This window comes from Saimiri boliviensis, chromosome 6 (genome assembly GCF_048565385.1).
Source record: "Saimiri boliviensis isolate mSaiBol1 chromosome 6, mSaiBol1.pri, whole genome shotgun sequence".
Taxonomy (NCBI): Eukaryota; Metazoa; Chordata; class Mammalia; order Primates; family Cebidae; genus Saimiri; species Saimiri boliviensis.
The window spans coordinates 32,254,432-32,275,160 of record NC_133454.1 but is presented as its reverse complement, the minus strand read 5'-3'; the positions used below and the strand labels follow the sequence as shown (position 1 = coordinate 32,275,160).

At 44.8% G+C, this 20,729-nt stretch overlaps 2 protein-coding genes and 2 pseudogenes across 2 annotated transcripts in view; 1 reads left to right on the top strand and 3 right to left on the bottom strand.

Moving 5' to 3' along the window:
• MAML2 (mastermind like transcriptional coactivator 2) overlaps positions 1 to 20,729 on the top strand; it is a 374,517-nt gene that overhangs the window by 219,818 nt on the left and 133,970 nt on the right. The window lies entirely within an intron of this gene.
• LOC141584776 (leucine-rich repeat-containing protein 37A2-like) lies at positions 2,167 to 4,105 on the bottom strand. The gene is given in 1 exon segment (XM_074400310.1): positions 2,167 to 4,105. A coding segment is annotated over 1 exon segment (1,776 nt). The 5' UTR covers positions 4,102 to 4,105; the 3' UTR covers positions 2,167 to 2,325.
• LOC141584775 (uncharacterized) lies at positions 4,336 to 5,252 on the bottom strand (annotated as a pseudogene).
• Positions 6,200 to 11,979, bottom strand: LOC141584774 (leucine-rich repeat-containing protein 37B-like; annotated as a pseudogene).

Sequence of the window (20,729 nt, the reverse complement as noted above, 5' to 3'; positions counted from 1 at the left end):
CATAGTTAGGGCTTATAAGTCAGCATGTCACAAAAGTATTACGACTGTATCAGAAGGAAAGTTTTTTCCTGGTGTCCCAGGAAAGGCTCGACCTGAGGTCTAAGTTCCTGCTCTGCATGTGAATTAGGGGTTTCTATAGGTCAGGGACCACTGTGGGCCTCTTTCCCACTCTTATCCTGCCCAATGATACAGTTACAACCAGAATCTATGCCTTTTGCTTCTCAGCAGCTAAGTGTCCCATAAAGAACGCTTTGATCCCTAACTTTCTTCATCAGCCCCATGGCCAGATTCATATAATTGCTGGGTCTAATGCTGTACAAAAAAGCCTTCCTGGATTATGACAAGCAAAGGGAAGAGGAGATGATTAAGAGCCTCATTTTATGCTTCTCTTGCTGGAGGACCTTTTCTCATTGCCTTTGAGTTCACCATTAGTAACATGTCAAGGGCTACTGGGGTCATAAATAACACAAACTGTTCATGGCACAGAGAACGGAGAGCAGGCAGATAGTACTGACACATTTAGGATTTTGTGATATGTGTGCCAACCCAGCACACACACTACAGAACCTGCCTCTTCCCTGTCCACTTGCCCAGACCCCAGAGAGACTGGGTCCACACATGTCAGTCTGGCTACCTCCCAGGAGACTGTTGTACTATTTTCCCATCTTGTAGGTTCACAATTGCAGCACTTGTCCTAGAATTACTGAGAAGAGTAAGACACCATCCTCTTTTGTAAAACTGATGTTTGTCTAGTGGGGTTCAGAGCCTTTCTCCAGCAGCCACCACCCATTTGTGTGACAGATGTCACCCCATGCCTCCTTGCACTTTCCCCTAACAAGTCCCAGGGTGCTGAGACTAGGAGATGGGCAGAATATTTTTGTGCCATCCCTGCACAGTGTGGCTCAGGGATCCCACAGCCTAAAGGTCGCCCTGTGCAAGGTAAAGTGCTCCTGCTTGAATAACCACAGTCTGTGTCCAGTGTCTGTCTCTTCCCCTCTCAGTTTAGTTGCTTCTCTGCCTCTACCCCTAATAATCTGTAGAAATAATGAACTTCTCAGGTCATTCAAGGGCAACTCATTAACTCCCTTAGGAAAAGCCAGAAATGTCTTTTCTTCCAAAGCGGTAGCTTAGTGGCCACAAGCAGATAATGCTTTATCAAGAGGTAATAATAAAATAATAAAATGGGGCTTATGTAATATGTAACAAGAGGCCCAATTTAGGAGACAGGTGTCAATTAACGTAGCCATCACGCATTCTTACCAGTAGATGACACGGGAGGAAGCAGAAGCCGAAGGAGCCAGGATTGAGAATACCTTGAGAAAGCCGCATCTGAGCATTATATATAAGTAGCTTCTTTTTGTAAATCGTGGCAGGTTTAGCATTTGATTCCTGGTTTCACATGGACCCTTTGAAGTATTTTCCTGATCTGTGGCCTCCTTCCCTCCTTCTTTCATGCCCTTTCACTAGGTGTATGCACATCGGTGCACGTGCAGTCTCTGCCCACCCCCCCACACACACATACACACATGTTTAAATAGATGAAATCATAATGCTGATAGTGGTGTGATGATGATGATAAAGAGAAGGAGGCTTGGCATCTATAGAACTTTATCCTTTGAGTGTGCATTTTTATGGATTATCTCAATAAATATTTGAAACAACTCAACCCTCTTTGTTAGGTAAAGTAAGTATTATGATTTACCTTTTACAGATGAGGAACCTAGGGTTGACTTGTTAAAAAGTAGTAGTAAAGCCAGGATCAGACTCTCTATTCTTCTTAGTTGATTGTCGTACTGTAGCACACTGGAATCAAACCAGAGAGCATCCTGTATTAGAATTACTTGCTGACACACCACTCCTTCCCACCTTGCTGTGAGTGCCCGAAGGCAGAGACACATCTTATTCATGCCTGTCTCCCACTTCCAACACAGAGTAACGCTGTGTGTGGAAGAGAGGGAGGGAAGATGAATGTCTTTTGGAACATTGGTAGAAACAGAACCTTGAGGAGATAGTGAAGGAATCAATCGCCCACAGAATTGTGACAGTCATTTCTTTCTTTCTTTTGTTTTTCCTGTATCACTTCTTTTACTCAGCAATTTGTTTGCACATTTAATATGTATGTTGCTGAGCAATCACAAGCAAACGACTGGAGAAGGGGCCTAACAGTATAGGAGAATGAGGAGAAGGAGGAGTGGACGAGCAAAGATGAAAGCAGAAAGTCAGCTGTCCGTATGGCTTGGGGAGATAAAGGAGGCCCAGGAAGACCTCCAGGAAAAGGCTGCCATGTCAGGCAGGACACAGAGGACAACGGAGGAAAGGTGATTCTTACAAGACGGTGAAGGTGCCGTTGTAGGTCTTGGGCTCTGGCACAGGCACGTGGCGGAGCCTCCGCTTTGGGCAGTGATCAGTACACGACAGCGTCTCATCTCTGCAGGTACAGAGCTCACAGATGTTGGTGCTTGCAGAGGCCTGTTCCTCTGGTGCGGTTAAAGTCTTATTTTGGATGTAACTTTCAGACTACACCAATGAATCCTGAGTAGGTTCTAGATCAGTAGGTGGACCTGTGACATCAGTCAGGTTTTGATACTGAGTCTGAACCTGGTCTGGACGAGTAGCTGTAGTCTTCTCCAGGGCTGCAGATGCAGAATGTCCAGCCTCTGTAGTGGGTTCTGGAGTTATAGCAAGCCCCAGATCTGGAGGCTGAGTTGAGGTCTCCTCTGTGGCTGGAGATGGTTTAACCTCTGTAGTAGGTTCTGTAGTTATGGTAACCTCTAGGTCCAGCGGCTGAACTGTGACTTGAGTCAGGTTTGAATGCTGAGTCTGACCCTTGTCTGAAGGTGGAAGTGTCACCTCAGGGTGTTTTGGAGGAGGAGCTGTAGCTGTGGAAGGTTCAACCTCTGTAGTGGATTCGGGAGTGATGGTGAACCCCAGATCCAAAGGTTGAAGTGTGGCTTGAGTCAGGTTTGAATGCTGAGTCTGAACTTCGTCTGGATGTGGAAGTATCATCTTAGGGTGCATTGGAGTCACTACAGTCTTCTTCAGGGGTGTAGAATGTTCAACCTCCGTAGTGGGTTCTGGAGGTATGGTAAGTCCCAGGTCCAAAGGTAGAACTGTAACGCTGGGTGACACTGGATGCTGAGCTTGATCCTGACCTGGTGTTGGAACTGTTACCTCTTGATATACTGGAAGTTGGGGTACAACTTTCTTAGGAGGCTGAGTTGGAGTCTCCTGCATGGTTGGAGACAGTTCAACCTCTGTCATGGATTCTGGAGTGATGGTAAGTCCCAGGTCCAAAGGTTGAACTGTGACACTAGGCGATGTCGAATGCTGACCTTGATCCTGACCTGGTGTTGGAATTGTCAACTCATAATGAGCTGGAGGTTGAGCTGCAACCTCCTTAGGTGGCTCTGGAACCTGAGCTGGGACCATCTGCTGACTTGAAGTTTCCACCTCCTTAGGGGGCTCTGGAGCCTGAAGTATGGCCTCCTGCTGGGGTGGAGAAGGTTCTGCCTCCATAGGAGGCTCTGGAATCTGAGCTGGAACGTCCTGCTGAGTTAGAGATGGTTCCACCTCTTCAGGCAACTCTGGAGGCAAAGTTGGGGAGATCCGCTGAGTCAGAGAGGGTTCTATCACCATAGGGGGCTCTGAAGACTGAGCAGGGACTGCTTGCTGGACTGGAGAGGATCCTACCTCTTTAGGTGGCTCTAAAAGCTGAGTTGGGTCCTGCTGTAGGACAAGAGATAGTTCGACCTTCCCAGGTGGCTCTGATGGCTGAGCTGGTATCTCCTGCTGCAGTGGAGGGCTGATCTCTTCCGTGAACTTCGGAGGATGACCTGAGGCTTCCTTCTGGGTTACAGATGGTTCAACCTCCTTAAGGGACAATGGTGATTCAGCTCGGAACTCTTGCCAGACTGGAGAAGGTTCTACCTCCTTAGGAGAATCTGGAGTCTGAATTGTGGCCTCTTGCTGGACTGGAAATTTAATCTTTTCAGGAGAATGCAGAAGTGGGGAACGGAGATCAGGCTGGACTAGAAAAATGTCTGCCTGCTCAGTGGGAATAGGATGGTTGTCCTGCTGGACTGGAGAAGGTTCAACCTCCATAGTGACTGCTGTAGGTATGGTAAGCTCCAGATCCACATTTTTAACTGTGGTATTAGGCAACGGTGACTTACTTCTGAATATTGGAGACAGGTCTAGAGGTGAAAATACCACCTCATCACTCAATGGACTTTCAAAGTCTGTGGAGAGCTGAGTTGGAGGCTGAATTCTGGGCTCTTGACGGACTGGAGGAAGTTCATCATTTTCAGGGGTATTTAGCTGCTGAATTATAATCTCTTACAAACATTGAAACTGCTCAGGGGACATTAAGAACTGAGCTGGGGCCCCCTGTTGGGTTAAAATTTCAACATGATGAGTGGAATATGGAGTCATGGTAATGATGTGATCCACAGGTTTAACAGTGACATTGTGCAATGTTGGAGGCTGGACTTGGTCGTGACTTAGAGGAGAAACTGGTACCTCATGATGCTCTGGAGGTTGAGCTACAACTTCATTAGGGAGCTGTGGAGTCAGAGCTGGGGTCTCGTGCTGGTTTAGAGGAGATTCAACCTCCTCAGGGGTCTGTTGATGCTCAACTGCAGCCTCCTGCTGGGTTGGAGAGGGGTTCTCATCCTTAATAGGTTCTGGAGGTTGAACTGAAGTCTCCTGTTGAATTGGTAAAGGTCCAACCTCTTCCAATGACTCTGGAGGCAGAGGTGGGCACCCGTGCTGGGTGGGGGAAGGTTCTCCATCCCTAATCGGTCCTGACAGCTGAGCTGTAGCCTGCTGGTGGATTGCAGAAGTTCCCATCTCTGCAGTAGGCTCTGTTGCCATGGTGAGCTGCACCTCTGAGGGCGTAACAGTGATACTGGGCAAATCAGAATGTTGAGCTTCATGGTGACCTTGCAGTAAAACTATTACTTCATGACATTCTGGAGGCTGGGCTGGGGACTCCTATTGGGCTGGAGAAGATTCAACCTTCCTGGAAGACTCAGAGGCTGAGCTGGCTGTTCCTGCTCACTGGGGGAAAGTTCAGGCTCCATAGGAGGACCTGGAGGCTCCGTTGGGGTCTCCTCTTAGATTGCAGAAGATTCCATCTCTTTGAGAGGCTGAGCTGGGGTCTCCTCCTGGGTCTGAGAAGGTTCAAGCTCCCCAGAGGATTCAGAAGGCTGAGCTGGCTGCTCCTGCTCACTGGGGGAACGTTCAGGCTCCATAGGAGGACCTGGAGGTTCAGTTGGGTCCCCTGTTCAGTTACAGAAGGTTCCACCTCCATCAGAGGCTGAGTCGGGACCTGCTGCTGGGCTTGGGAAGATTCTGTCTCCTTGATAGGCTCTGAAATTATGATAGTCTCCACATCTGTAGGTTTAATTGTAATGTTGTGCAAGTTATAGTGAGCTTGATCCTCATCTGGAGGTTGAACTGGCAGCTCATGATTTGGTGGATCTCGAGCTAGACTTACCATAGAGGACTGTGGAGGCTGAGCTGGGGCCTCCTGCTGGGTCAGAGTAGGTTCAGCCCCTGCAGGAAACTCAGAAGGCTGAACTGGCTACTCCTGCTCACTGGGGAAAAGTTCAGGCTCCATAGGAGGACCTGGAGGCTCAGTTGGGGCCTCCTCTTGGATTGCAGAACGTTTCATCTCTTTGGGAGGCTGAGCTGGGGTCTCCTTCTGGGTCTGAGAAGGTTCAGGCTTCCCAGAGGACTCAAAAGGCTGAGCTGGCTGCTCCTGCTCACTGGGGGAAGGTTCAGCCTCCATGGGAGGCCCTGGAGGCTCAGCTGAGGTCTCTTGCTGGGATGCAGAAGGTTTCCTCTCCTCAGGATGCTCTGGTGTCTGAGCTGGGGCCTCTAATTGGGTTGAGGAAGAGTTCACCTCCTCGAGGTGCTCTGGAGGCTGAGCTGTGGCCTGTTCCTGGCTTGATGTAAGTTCCTTACCTGGCTCTGGAGTTCCCGTAAGCTCCACATCCACAGGCTTGACTGTGACATTGGGCAAGTGTGAGTGCTGAGCGTCACACCAACTTTTAAAGGGAACATCTACCTCGTGCTGTGTCAGTGGGTGAGCTACGATCGCTTCAGAGGCAGGTAACTGCTGCACAGCGGCCTCCTGCTCTGTTGAAGAAGACTGGACCCCCTCAAGGGACTGTGAAGGCAGAGCTGGAGCCTCCTGCTGGGTTGAAGAAGGTTCTCCCTGTGGAAACTGTGCTGAGGCTTCTTGCTGTAGGGAAGCGGGCTGGATCTCTTCAAGGGTCTCTGGATTTTGAGTTTTGGTCTCTAGATGGAATTGAGAAAGTGGAATCGACGTGGAATTCCCACAACCTTAGCAAGCCTCCAATGCTGAGCTGGATCTTTCTTCAGGTTCTTGGGAGAAACTATAAAGTCGGTTGCTTTTGAATCCTTACCGTCTAGAGGTGGAACAAGTATTTCATCTTCCTGATGCTCTGCAGCCTGATCTAGATCTGTAGTCTGAACCTTACTTTTGAGGCGAGGAGGCTGAACTAGCGTCTGGTTCTGATCCCAGTCCAGCCTTGGACCCACCTCTGGGAGCCTTTCTTGCCGAGTCGGCTTGTCATTCAGATCTGGGTGTGCAGACTAGAAGGGCTCTGGCCCTGGGGACAGCTCTCCAGCTGAATCCGTGTCCAGGAATGGAACCAAATTTTCAGTCGATTCCTGGGGCAGGGCTGACCTCTGGGAGGAAGCAGAGGACCCCAGGTAACCAAAGCCTCCGGGCCTGCGGGGAAAGTAAGCACATGGGGAGATTCCCATGGGAGATTGGAGTGGGAAGACCAGGGCTCAGTCGGCCCCAGCGGGTTAGAGGTCAGCTGGAGCGGGTCCTTGACCCACCCCAGAGGCTGAGCCTCCTGGACTAGTAGCCACAATAGTTGCCACGTGAGTAGGGGCCATGGGGCCCACAGACGCAGCTGGGACCTGACAAGCGCTGGCGCCCCGCACCTCTGGGGCCTAGAGACTCACGTCCCTAACAAGCATGCGCCCCGCCCTGTCCTTTATGACACCTTTATTTATGCTACCTTTATTAGGCTCGGGTCTAGATCTGCTCCATGTCACCATGGCGATCTTATGTCACAATCCTGCCCAAGCCCGCCTCCTCTCCACTAGCTAGGAAGGATTTGGGCCACAGACCCGGGTGGTCCCAGGACTCCAGCAGCCTGGTGGGGTAGGGTGGGGTGGGGTGGGTGTCCCTCGGCTCCCAAGGAGCCCTTAAAAGGGCGATGGTGAATGCACCGAAGGAGACCGGCTTGATTACTCCGCCCACCCCTCTTGGCTTAAACCCGCGTTCTATTTCCAGGCGTGCCTCACCTTTCCTCGTTAGCCTGCTTCCATATTGAGAAAAGGAACAGGAGGACTTTAGAGAGACTCCCAGAAAGCAGGATACCAACCCCAGAAGGCCTCAGGGTCAGGGGCAGCTTTTTTTTTTTTTAATTGCGTTTTAGGTTTTGGGGTACATGTGAAGAACGTGCAAGATTGTTGCATAGGTACACACATGGCAGCGTGATTTGCTGCCTTCCTCCCCTTCACCGTGACAGTCATTTCTAAATCATAACACCTCCTGGGGTTACTCTTTTTCTTTTTGAGATGGAGTTTCGATTTTCACCCAGGCTGAAGTGCGATGGCACAGTCTTAGCTCACTGCAACCTCTGCCTTCCAGGTTCAAGTGATTCTCCTACCTCAGCCTCCCGAGTAGCTGCGATTACAGGCTCATGCAACCACACCCAGCTAACTTTTTGTATTAGAGATGAGGTTTCACCACGTTGGTCAGGCTGGTCTCGAACTCCTACCTCAGATGATCCGCCAGCCTCAGCCTTCCAAAGTGCTGGGATTATAGGCATAAGCCACCACGCCCAGCTCAGTTACTCTTAACCTCTGTCTGTGAAGCCCATGTCATTCTCCCTCCCTTCCCCATCTGTGCACACTGTTCCTCAGCTTAGAGAAGTGTCTTATTTATAAAGGCTGCAGTGGCTGCTACTTCCCTTGCTTTCCACCCCATCATTTGGTAACTCCAGAGGAAATGGAATAACTGGTACAACCTTACCGTAAAGCAGTCTCTAAAAATGTCATCATATCTGAATTCAGACTTTACAGGACGGAAGCACCATAGCATAGTTGGGGACACCGCATGTAACCACAAAGCTAGACACATTTGTGCCATTAAACACATCAGAGGCAAATGGTAAATTGCCAGTCTCTTTATTCAACAAGCAGTACTGAGCTCTTACTAGGTGGGAGTCTCTGGGTGGGGTGCGGAGGACTCTGTGAGCAGCCAGATAAGCTCCCTGACCTGGAGGAGCTCAGTCAAGTGCAGAAGCAGGCAGATCTGTGATTACCAGGAAAAAAAAGACTGAGAATGTCTCTCAAGCACACCTTGCTCAGGTAAATTATGATGACATTTTTTGGAGATCTAGTGGTTTCTTCCTTTATAGGGCTGCTTAGGAGCTGGCTATGATTGCAGTCTGTGGTGTGGAAGAATGGGGATTGAAAGAATGCTTCCAGCAGTGGGGGCAGTAAGAGATTGTGAGAGAAACAAACATGGTCATCTCATCATCTTAGACCTTCTTCCTTGATTGTCCTGTGCACAAAAGTATCCAAGAGTAGAAGGCTGGACCCTCAGCATTGAATGGTTTTGAATAAATGGATTCAGCCAGTTCCTGAGTCAAATACAGTCCCTGAAAGGTAATGACATCACTCAGAAATACTTGCTCATCATGCCGTCAGGCAAGCTGGTATCAGACCTGCTGTTCCAGCACCAACACCGTAAAGTATATTCACTATGCATAATGCAGGGGCTTGCAGCTTATGTTTCCTCTGCCCTGGCCATGATCGTGGATCACATTTCACTTACATGGGGCTTTCAGAGTACAAGACTGGGCATGTAAAGAATGGTATAATTGAGCTTTTCCCTCTTGGCTGAAATCTGTGGTTGCATTCCCTCTAAACCACACCAAATTCTGATTTGCTGCCTTTGATTTTACAGAGTCGTCTGTAAAGAATAAAAGCCTACAGGTGTGATAGTTTACTGCAGTCTTAGAAATAGAATTTCTTACAGCTGAATCACCTATATTTTCTATGGGGGAGAAAAAACCTCAAACACACACACACACACACACACACACACACACACACACACCCCAGCCTAAAAGATTTGCATTTGTCTTACGTCCATTTCTTATGCAACTCCCTTCTTGTCCTACATCCATTTCTTTTTCTTTTTCTTTTTTTCTTTTCTTTTTCTTTTCTTTTTTTTTTTTTTTTTTTGAGACAGAGTCTTGCTCTGTCGTCAGGCGCCAGGCTGGAGTGCAGTGACACGATCTTAGCTCACTGCAACCTCCACCTCCCGGGTTCAAGCAGTTCTCCTGCCTCCACCTCCTGAGTAGCTGGGACTACAGGCACGCACCACCACACCCAGCTAATTTTTGTATTTTTAGTAGAGACAGGGTTTCACCATTTTGGACAGAATGGTCTCAATCTCCTAACCTCGTGATCCGCCCGCCTCAGCCTCCCAAAGTGCTGGGATTACAGGCGTCTACATCCATTTCTTATGCAGCTCTTCTTTGTCTGATTTTCTTCCCCTCTCTTTGTGACTGCTCCACAGAACCCATATACAGTAGGGCACTTAAATAGGGTGAAGGACTTTCTGCAACTCCAGGGGAGAGAGTTTGGAGAATCAACCTAGGGGGGAAAAACCCACAGATTTTCCACGCCTTTAGTAGGGGTCATGTTTTAGAAATTCAGAGAGATTATCTGCAAGCCAGGAGGCCAAGGCATAGCTGTATCTACGTGTCTGGAGAATTGTGAGGTTTTCTGTGCTGTCGCCCCAGGGCAGTAGTTAACACATACAGGTCAGTTCACAGGCCAGTTAAAACCATAGCAGACGGGAATATGGAATAGACACAAAGTTAAGGGTGTTGGTTTCCCATTTCTGTCTAGTAATCTTTCATTTTTTCCTTATGCTGCCAAAAGGAATGCCTCACTGTGGTGACCTGAAGGATGCCAGGGCACTAGCCCATTAATCACAACAGTTTTATATTAATGCTGGATGGGTTCATTATGATTAATAAAGAACACTTTGAGAAGCTGAAATTGAAATTTGAAGCTAGGCAAAAATAATATGGTGCTTCTTTGAAGCATGTTTATTGAGAGTTTATTGACACTGCACCAAAGTACATGTCTGTTAAATGCTTTTTGCTATCTGCTAATAATATCCACTGGACAAATCCAATTCTTTCCTTCCTGTTACTGGGGAATCATGTCTCCTTGTGTTAATGGCTTCCCCCATAGCAGGCAGTTCAAGTTATAATTGAACAAGTATTGAACATCTATATATCAGAGGAAACAGACTATAATAAATATCCCTGGAAGTATGCTTATTTCTGACCAAGATCTGAGACCACTGGGATGAGAGAGACTCTGAGAAGCCAGGATCTCCCAGGGCCAAAGAGAGGATTTGGATTCTCTTCATGGCTGGTGCAGAGTAGGAGATCTAGGAAGCTTTCTGTCTCTCTTTCTCCTTACAGAAATGAGCCTGTGACCTGAAACAGCATCCAAACTCTCCTGCATGCCCTCCTGACTCTGGCTGCCTTCAGATTAGTACTTTTTCATTAGTTATGAATCTGGCTACCTCCCAGGGGACTGTTGTACCATTTTCCCATTTTGTAGGTTCACAATCACAGCACTTGTCCCAGAATTACTGAGAAGAGCAAGACACTATCCCATGAGCAATGTGGAGGCAAGAACTAAGTAAACATGTAGATCTTTGTAATTTAACTTCATTCTTCAGTTTCTCCTTTAGTGTCTGAGGATGCTCATCGTCTAGGTCAGTGGTTTCCAAACTTCGCTGATCATCATCAGCATCCAGGGACTCTTTTAAAAATACAATTCTTGGTCCCCACTTGGCTGATATTCTAATTTAGAAGGTTAGAGAGAGGAGGGGAATGAGGACAATGGAAAGGAAAATAGCTGACAACTGCTTACTCTGACATTTTGCTCCACAGCCCTCCACGGATGTGATTTATTTTTTATTATTAATTACAAAGAGTTAATGATATAATTATCCAGAAGCAATTACATGCAGAGTGGTAACAAAGTGCTTAAGGGGCTGGGAGATAGGCTTACTAAGGAAGAGGATGGAGAAGTAAAGTGTCACCGTGGTGTGATCTGTCAGGATCTGGGCTTGTGGCTTCATACCTCAGCATGTGGAGAGGACCTCTGTTAGGGTCATCAGGGACAGCAACCAATCAGACACTTTCCCTCTCAACTTCCCAAAGAAGCGGACAAATGACTCCTGACCCTTCAGATCTGCTGTGGACCTTGGGCCGCCATCATGGCCTCTCTGGCTCTACTCAGCTGTTGCATCCTCATGCCTTAAGGATCTGAATCTTCTCACAAATATATATTTGTCTGCCTACTGTTGTAGGTGTTAAGGACTCAATGGTGAGCAAATGTAGGGCCCGCGCCCTCTTGTTGAACTTGCATTCTAGTAAGAGGAGAGCTACAACTAATATTTCAATAAATAAAATTATTACAAATCATGATAAGTGATTTGAAAGAAACAAGGCAAAGGATGTGTGGGGAAGAAGGAGTTAATTAAAGGAAATATGGTGGCTCTAAGAGAAAGAACTAAGTGGTGAATAGAGCCAGGCTTACAAGAGTTTTAGACCTAGCTCTGATCATTGCGAGTTATGTGAGAATTTCAGTGAGTCCTTAAACCGTGAGTGTATTCGTTTCCTATTTTTGCTGTAATAAACTACCACAAATTGAGTTGTTTAAAATAACATAAATACATCACATTACACTTCTAGGGGCTGGAAATGGAAACGGACCTTACTGGGCTAAAGTCAGTGTCGGCAGGGCTGCCTTCTTTTCCGAGGCCCTCGGAGACAGCCTGTTCCCCGGTCTGTTCCAGCTTTGAAAAGCTGCCTGCATGCCTTGGTTCATGGCTCCCTTCAATCTTCAGAGCCACTGAGCATCTTCAAATTTCATCAACTCTCCTGCCTCCTTCCTTGGAAGGACCCTTGTGATTACATGGCATTCATCTGGATAATCTGGGGTAAAAACTTAATTTCAAGATTCTTAACTAAATTATAGAATACAATCTCTTTGTCATGTAAGGTCACATATTCACAGGTCCCAGGGATTAAGGCATGAATGTCTTTAGAGAGGCCATTATTCTGTCTACCATAATAATGCCTTTATTTCTGCTTATAATAGGGACAGTGCGACTTTCCTGACCCACCTCACAGGATTATTATGAGAATCAAATACAGTAATGGACATAAAAATGTTCTTACACATTCTAAGAGTCAATAGAGGTAGAGGAGTTATCATTCTTTTAGGATGGAGAGACTATGGGAGGGTTCAGAGTAAAAGCAGAAGCATGGAATGAAACAATAGGAAAAAGGTACCAAGAAGAAAGGTTAAAGGGGGAGGTTGTGTTTAGCCTAGAGGAAAAAGAAGTATTTGTTGTCTCTGATTATGTAGAAATATTATGACAAGGCTGTTCATTAGACATACTCATGTTTACTACAGACCAAGCAAGAAGAGGCAGGAGATTTTCTTGCATCACTTCCTGACTTATTCTGTTCTTTTCCTCCCTTCAAGACCTAAATCAGAACCAGAAGATTGTTTGTACCTTCATTATTGTGAACCTGTCTCTCCATATTGTTTTCTTTTAGCCCTTTGCATGTCTTTCTTAGTTCAACAAACATTTATTGCGAAATTACTACATGATGAGTGTATTAGTCAATTTTCACACTGCTATAAACACATACCTGACACTGGGTAATTTATAAAGGAAAGAGGTTTAACTGACTGACAGTTCCACATGGCTGAGGAGGCCTCAGGAAACTTACAGTCGTGGCAGAAGGCATGATTGGAAGCAAGACATGTCTTACATGGCAGCAGGAAAAAGACAGCAAAGCAGGGAGTGCCACTTTTAAACCTGAGAACTCACTAACTATCAAGAAAAAGCATGGAGAAACTGTCCCCATGATCCAGTCACCTCCCACCGGGCCCCTCCATTGACTGGGGATGACAATTGGAGATGAGATTTGGTTGAGGACACAGAGCCAAACCATATCACTGGGCATTGCTAAGCTTTGGGAATCTGCAGATGAAAAAGACAGTTGTTTCCCTCAAGTAGCTTGAAGTTTAGCATGCTCTCCTAGACCCCTTATCACTCACTGCCTTGATTTATAGATATTTGTATACATGTTTGCTTCCTCTACCAGATGATGTACTTCCTGAACGCAGGAATCAAATATCAGTCAACTTTGTGTCTGCCATGACACAAGCCCAGTGTCTTACAATTATAGGTTTCACTTTCAGGATATTGGTTGAATTCAACAGAATGACAGATTCGTATTCATCACAATTATTTCTTACAAAATGAGGGTAGTTTTGGAAGTCTTTGATCTGCATATGTATGTATATAAAGAAGAGAACAGAAGTGTTTCTGGGATGGCTTGGAGTCACCTAGTAAAAGGCAGAGCCCTAGACCGGATTATTTTCTAGGCCTTTACCAGGTTTCTTATTATAACTCTGATTGTCCCTTGACGGCAGAGTTTCTTTATTGTTGGTTAAGTACAATTTTTAAGTATTGGAGTGTGGTGAGCTTTCAGCAGATTATAGACCATTTTTGTTCTAAGAATCTTCAGTCTAATCTAAGTGGAAGATTATATATTGTCAGAGTAGTGAAGGGGTAGATGTTAATGATTGCTTATTTGCATATTTCATTCTTGCTGCAGCCCTTTTCTCAGCACAACTTTGTGCTGGGCACAGAGGCTCATGTCTGTAATCCCAGCACTTGGGAGGCCAAGGTAGGCAGGCAAATCGCTTGAGCTCAGGAGTTTGAGATCAGCTTGGGCAAGGTGGCAAAACCACGTACCCATAAAAAGTACAAAAAAATTAGCCAGTTATGGTGACATGTGCCTGTAATCTCAGCTATTCAAGAGATTGAGGTGGGAAGATCTTTTGAACCCGGGAGGTTGAGGCTGTAGTGAGCTGTAATCACACCACTGCACTCCAGCCTAGGCAACAGAGTGAGACCCTATCTCAAAAATAAAAATAAAAAAGAGCTTTGCAGCATGACAGATACTGGATATATCAAGGAGTCTGGGCCATGTTGCTTTGTGAAGGTAATCCAGTTATGGAAATTTGCAAGGCTAGTGTTGTGCCCGTACCTTATTGACTTTCATATTTTTTTTATTTCCTTTCTCCCCACACTTGCTGTAGATTCACTTCCCTTGGGATGCCCTCCCCTCACATCTCTCCTTGTCTAAGTTTTATCTATCTTAAATTGTCTCTGTTTAATCTCACAAAGAAAAAAAATTGGAATTTAACCTTCTGGAGATAATTCAGTTCATTCAGATACCTGAATTAATGGCTGTCAATTCAATTCACCATTTATTATTAGCACCCATTAACTTCTTGCTGACATCTTTGACTTTGTTCTTTAGAAAACATTCCTAGCTTTTGTTTTCTCATATGCTATGTATTATTTTATTTCTATGTGTTTCTTTTATAGGCTACTATAGTACCTTGCACTTAGTAGATATTCAGTATATCCATTATTGGGTAATTCTCTTGATAAACTAAAAATTGGAATCCTCATTCCCTTTGCCATACATATGAATCAGCACCATATTCCACTGAGGGGAGAACATTCAAGCTAAAGGAATCACTTGTTTAGTAGAGGCACTTTGGAAACCTGATTTGTTTTTCCACCTTCTTCCTCCCAATCCTGCAGAGATTCTGAGAGTTCAGCTCCATATGTCCCAGTGGCTGAACACAAGAAAGCTTAGCAGTTGAGTACAAAACCTGTCTCTAAATTACACACACAAGCCAGGACCTCCTACTTGCCGTGTTGTCAGACCAGGGTAGAACACAGAAAAGGTACATTGTGCTACAGACCAACTGTGTTTGGGTCTCACTGCAATACAAGGGGCCAAGAGAGTCCAAATCTTCAGTGTTACAATATGGCCCTTCTGCAGGTTGGGTTGGAATATCTGAGTGCTGTCTTTGTCATCTCTTGTCTGTCATCCCCAGAGAATGAAGCATAGACTACCTTGAGTCCATGTAAGAACCCACCCAGTGAGAAGGGACATATGCAAACGTTAGTATACAGGTATACAGTTAGAGTCTGATGGGGAAGAAAAAGCATGTAGAATTTCAAGCAGAAGTGCATTATTCACGCTTATAGCAGTATAAAGGGAAACCAAGAAGTACTGCCCTGCCTCTAACTAAGACAACGTATGTTATTTATAGGAGCTGAGTGCCCCTCTGCTGTCTGTGTTGCTACATTAGAAACCCAGTGGATACCTAGCTTCCTGGCCTCAGACTTGGCAGGGTGGGGAAAAAAAAAAAGTCTGCCAGCCTTGGGGAGACCCTCTCAGACCCAGAGTCTAGTTTTCATAGTTGTGCTGAGAGAGCTCTTCAAGTTCATCAAAGCCAGATTCTTCAGGAACCTATGAAAACATTGCCTGAATAGACACTAAGATGGGACCAGACTTACTTGGTCCATTCTACCTCTCAGTGCCCCAAGTTGAGATTCTGGGACCTGGAATGCTTGTAGCTGCCTTCTTTTGATTCAGGTATCTACCCACTATCACTGACCATCCTGTAAAACAGAATACCCTCTCTTCCCTTGCTCTGCTTTATGTTTCTCTGGAGCGTTCATCACTTCCTGACATTTTATGTTTATTCATTAATTGTCAGTCTTTCCCACTGAACTCCAATGACTCCTTGAACACAGAGACTGTTGTCTGCTTGTTCCCAACAAAATCTCACACATGTATAACAGAACCCACATGTAGGTACTTAATATTTGTCAAATGCTTGTACTGATTAGACCCTGCAGGAGGTAACAAGTGAGACACATATTGGTCAGTTGAATTAATATAATTTCTGAGCCAGGATTACTTGGAGTATGAATGGGGTTTAAAAAAAAAAATCCGCCAGGTGTGGTGGTTCTTGCCTGTAATCCCAGTGCTTTTGCTGAGGCATGAGGATTGCTTGAGACCAAAAGTTCAAGACCAACCTGGGCAATTCTAGCAAGACCCCCACCCCACCTCTACCAAAAAAAAACAAAAAAAAAAACAAAACAAAAAAAACTTAGCCATGCATGATGGTAATCACCTGTAGTCCCAGCTACTTTTTAGGCTAAGACAGGAGAATCTCTTAAGCCCAGGAGTTTGATGTTACAGCAAGTATGATCAAGCCACTGCACTCCAGCCTGGGCACAGAGAAAGGCCCTGTCTCTTACCGGGAAAAAAAAAAAAAAAAAACCACACACACACACACACACACACACACACACACACACACGACCAATAATCTGTCTCACAGCACCAAACATTTAATATCTACCCTTGAAATCCCACTGCCTCGTATCTTTGTTTGCAGTTTCCATCTATGACCTATGCCAGCCCATGAACTTTCACGTCCTCTCCTGAAGAACTTCAGCAGGAACTTACCTCTGACAACTCAGTTGCTAACCAAGCTCCATACTGCTGTCTCTGCCCCACTAGAGATCCTGACAACAGCGTTTTTGATCCCAGCCAGCTCACGTCTTCCCTCTCCACCCACTCTACTCCTGTTTATTTCTTTGCCTATTGCTGTCAGAGTTCTTGGCTCTGTTTAGCATTCCAGGTATACTGAATCCTTGCCATGGTAGCTCAACAGATGAGGCCTGAACCTTTACTGAAAAGATACCTATGTGGGGGTCTCAAATCTGCCATTTAACCAGCTCTCAAGGAGTTCAGAAAGGAGGGAGGCCGGCAACACTTCTCAGTATTCACAATTCCCTTTCGGTGAAAGCCTCTCTGGTGAAACTTTAGATGCTACTTCTTTATTTCCAAAAATATTTTGGGTTTTCCCATCAGCACAGCCAGCAGTAGAAATCAGTAAGAGTCTAGGGAGGGTGTGAGTATACGAGATCACAAGCTACAGAAGCCAGAGCCTGGAGAGTGGGACTTGCAAAAGCAGAGATAGGTGGGGTTGATTTGCATGAATTCATTTGAAATTGAGGTTCTGAGTGGGGAGGGAAGAGAGAGTGAGAAGGAACAGAAGTTGAGGAGATTAGGATCAAATGATGAAATCAGGTGATAGAAACTGAAATCTGGTACCTCTACACTGATTTCCCTCCAAGACTCTTGGTGCATTTCTCAGTCTGGAATCTCTTTTGCCCGTGGCAAAGTCTGAACCATCAAGGAATGGTCGGGATTTCCCTCAGAAGACGTGATTCCCAGGGCCAGGCATGGTGGCTCATGCTTGTAATCCCAGCACTTTGGGAGGCCAAGGCAGGAGAATCACTTGCGGCCAGGAGTTCAGGACCGGCCTGGGCAATGTAGCAAGATTCTGCCTCTGAAAAAAAACTTAACAAATTAAAAATAATTGAATCAAATGTTTAAAAAAAAACAAGGCCTGTTTCCCTAAATTTTTTTGGAATTCTCCAACTCTGAAGATGGTATGTCAATTTCCTAGAACAGGATCATCAAATGTTTTATTTTTATTTTTAATTTTTCCAGTAGGTATTTTCAACTACGCTCTCTATGAATGATTTCAATTTCTCTCCATGAATAAATGAAGCATTGTGTACTTAAACTTAATATAACCTCCTTCATATGCATTCGCTGGTTTCAAGGCCTCAGTAGAGCTTAAAAATGTATAGCACTGCAGACCCCCTTTAAGGTGTTAAGAGATGGGGAAGAGAGTAGTCTGTGTTCCCTAGGGGCCAAACACCCTGGATTAAAGCCTCCTATTTTTCTTTCTTCATCATTCCTAACCATTTCAAATGCAAACCCACAGAAAAACACGTTCCTTTTTTTTTTTTTTTTTTTTTTTCTTTCCCAAACAACGGGGATGGAGAAACATTAGGAGCGGAGTAAAAGCTGTTCAGTGTGCTTGGATGACTCAGTCTAAAATAGTATTATAGCTTGGCAGCAAATCTACTTCAGGGAAGCTGGTGGGAGACTAAAATAAAAGTTAAATTGAGGGGGTAAATCATTTTATCAGGCTTAGGATTTTTACTTGATGTAATGAGATTCTCAATGTAAAATGAGTTAATATGTCTGCCTAAGGGCATAAATATTCAAAGAAAGAATTTGAAAATACAGACTCAAAGTAAAGAGCAGTCTGAAATAAAACAATGCAGGGCAGTGAAATTCTCCTCATAGAAATTTTGGCACAATGTGCTTCCTTTAGAACAGCATGATTAAATGTGAGTAGCCCTAGCTTGTCACTTAAGAAAAAGAAACTACAAAATTTTTTTTTTTTGTCTTTGAAAGACTTCTCTATTGTGTTCTATTCTCCTCCTCCTCTTCCTCCTTCCCATCTATCTTCTAGAAAAACTATCCTTGTTTTTGCTGCAAAATGCAAACTGAATTCAGATTGTTCATAAAAGATGAAGCCAAACACATTTCTGCATTGTTGCCTATTTGCTCACTCATTTTCCGTGACTCAAATGCAGAGAGAGCCCCTAGTACAGAGGGTGAGCTTTTGCTTAGCCCACAACCAGAAAGGGAAAGCCCGGTGTTTCTTCTCAGCAGCTGACCAAGTGGCCCTCATGCTTTCTTGCCTCCCTTTTTCTGTTTCTTTCTGAGAACACTTTCAATTAAGCCAGCTATGGTCCTTATATCACAAAAAGTTATGAGTCAATCAAGCCTTAGGAATGTATTATCAGTTATTCTTTCAAACTAATAGGCCTATGGAAGAAAGGGAAGGCTAATGCATAGATAGCAGACGTATGATCATGGAAGGTCAAGCTGGGGCAAGAGTGGGAGGTCAGAGGCCTGTCCTGCCTAGAAAGTAGAATCAGAGGGGAGGGAAGAATGGTCTCCTTCTGGTCCTGTGATGGCTTTTCATATCTTGTTAGTACTTCATAGACTGCAATGATCTTTGCACAAATACTCCTCATGACATTTGCTTAAGTCAGGAAGCATACCCAATGGCTCAGGCATTTTAGTCCAGCTACCCCCAGGAAAAGGAAATGGATGTACACAGGTTCTTGGATTGAGCCCTGCTTTCCCTCCAAGGCCTCTGAGCAGCAAGCCCGAGGCCACTCTCTTGAGATGGACACTGCCCCAGGTCATGCTTCATGCCACACAACATGGCTGCTGAGTTTTTAGCAAAAACCAGACATCTGACTATCTTTGGGAATGGCCTAAGCTCATTTCTCCTTCCTTGCTTTCTTCAAGGCCCTGTCAGGTGTGATCACTATGAAGTTGTTCCGTTGGCTTTGTGGTAAAGAAATAGCTGTGTTATGTATAGAGTGCCCTGTCCGAGGAAAGAATCCATTAAAGCTTCCGTTTCCATTTTTTTTAATTTTTTTTTATTTTCACCATTTAGTTAATCTTTGGCAATCTTGATATGCTGATGTTTCTCTCTGACCTTCCATGTGGCACAAGGGGCTGCTTGTTTAACAAGCAGCGTTTGTAACTACTCAAGTAAGGGCTCTGTGATAGATGATTGTCACTATAGCAACTTGCTTTTTTTTTTTTTTTTTTAAGAAAAAAAGAAAACTAATCTTGTGAATGGGCACATAAGAAATCATAAGAAATTAAAATGTTTCCCTCAGAGCAGAAAATAGCTGGAATGCTGAAGTCTCCCTCAGCCTCATGAAAGGATTTGTGTGAACAATTTCCATGCTTTGGATTGGGCATAGCAAGCTGTGGGCTCTGAATTCCCAGAATAATGTTTTAGTGTGAAAAATCAAACACTTCTATTCTTTTTTCAAAGCTTTTCTTTAATTATGGAGGAGATGGCCAACGTGTGGGACAATGTCACTGTCAAGCACCTAGAGGTTATGCGTATGCAGCATCTTACTTAAAAACCTCACATTCACCTCTTTTAATGTGCTCCACCAATAAAGATGTGCTATTTCCTTTTCAGAGCTGTGGTCTTAGCAACTTGATGTCAGCTTTTTCAGCTCTCACAGCAGGGAAATTCAGGTGAATTCCAAACTGTGATTAGAGAGATCTGAGTGGAGTTAAAAGGAGCCAAACAATGGGAGAGAAGAACACTCACACAGACACACATGCACACAGACCAGCTGCGTGCAAAGATAAATTGCAACTGCGTATGACCATGTTGGCGCTTGTCATAAAGCAGTGAATTTGCTAGGAATAGGTACGGGTCAATGGGAGAGAAAAAAAATTCTCTCTACTGCCAAAAGTAATAAAAAGGAGGGAAAAAAGCACCTGTGACACCAGCTATCATAGAGGAAAAAAGGGTGTTACTTAATGATATTGAAAGTGTAAAAATATGATAAGAAGCAAAAGCAAGAAATAAAGTGATGTGTGCTTACTATGTGAGTACAGATAACAGAGAATGGTCTCAATTGATGCAGAAATGTTAGATTGTTCTGTCCTGACCGCTCCCCCTCCCCACTCCCTTATTTTCTGACTTCTGACTATATTTTCTTTGATGGAGAAAATGATAGGCTTGATAATACATGATAGGCATTCAAAGATCAAACTTTATTAGAGCCTTTTTATTCAGGAGCATGAAACTGTCTGGTCAAAAGCAATTCCCATATGTGACCTTAATTTAACATAAGTGATTAGACCCAATCCTGATGCTTTGAAATATCTTCGGTTATCAAGATCAAGTTGGATACTATTTTAAATAGGCTTTTAGTATCCTTAGATTTCCTGAAAATATACGCTACCCACATTTTCATTGAATCCACT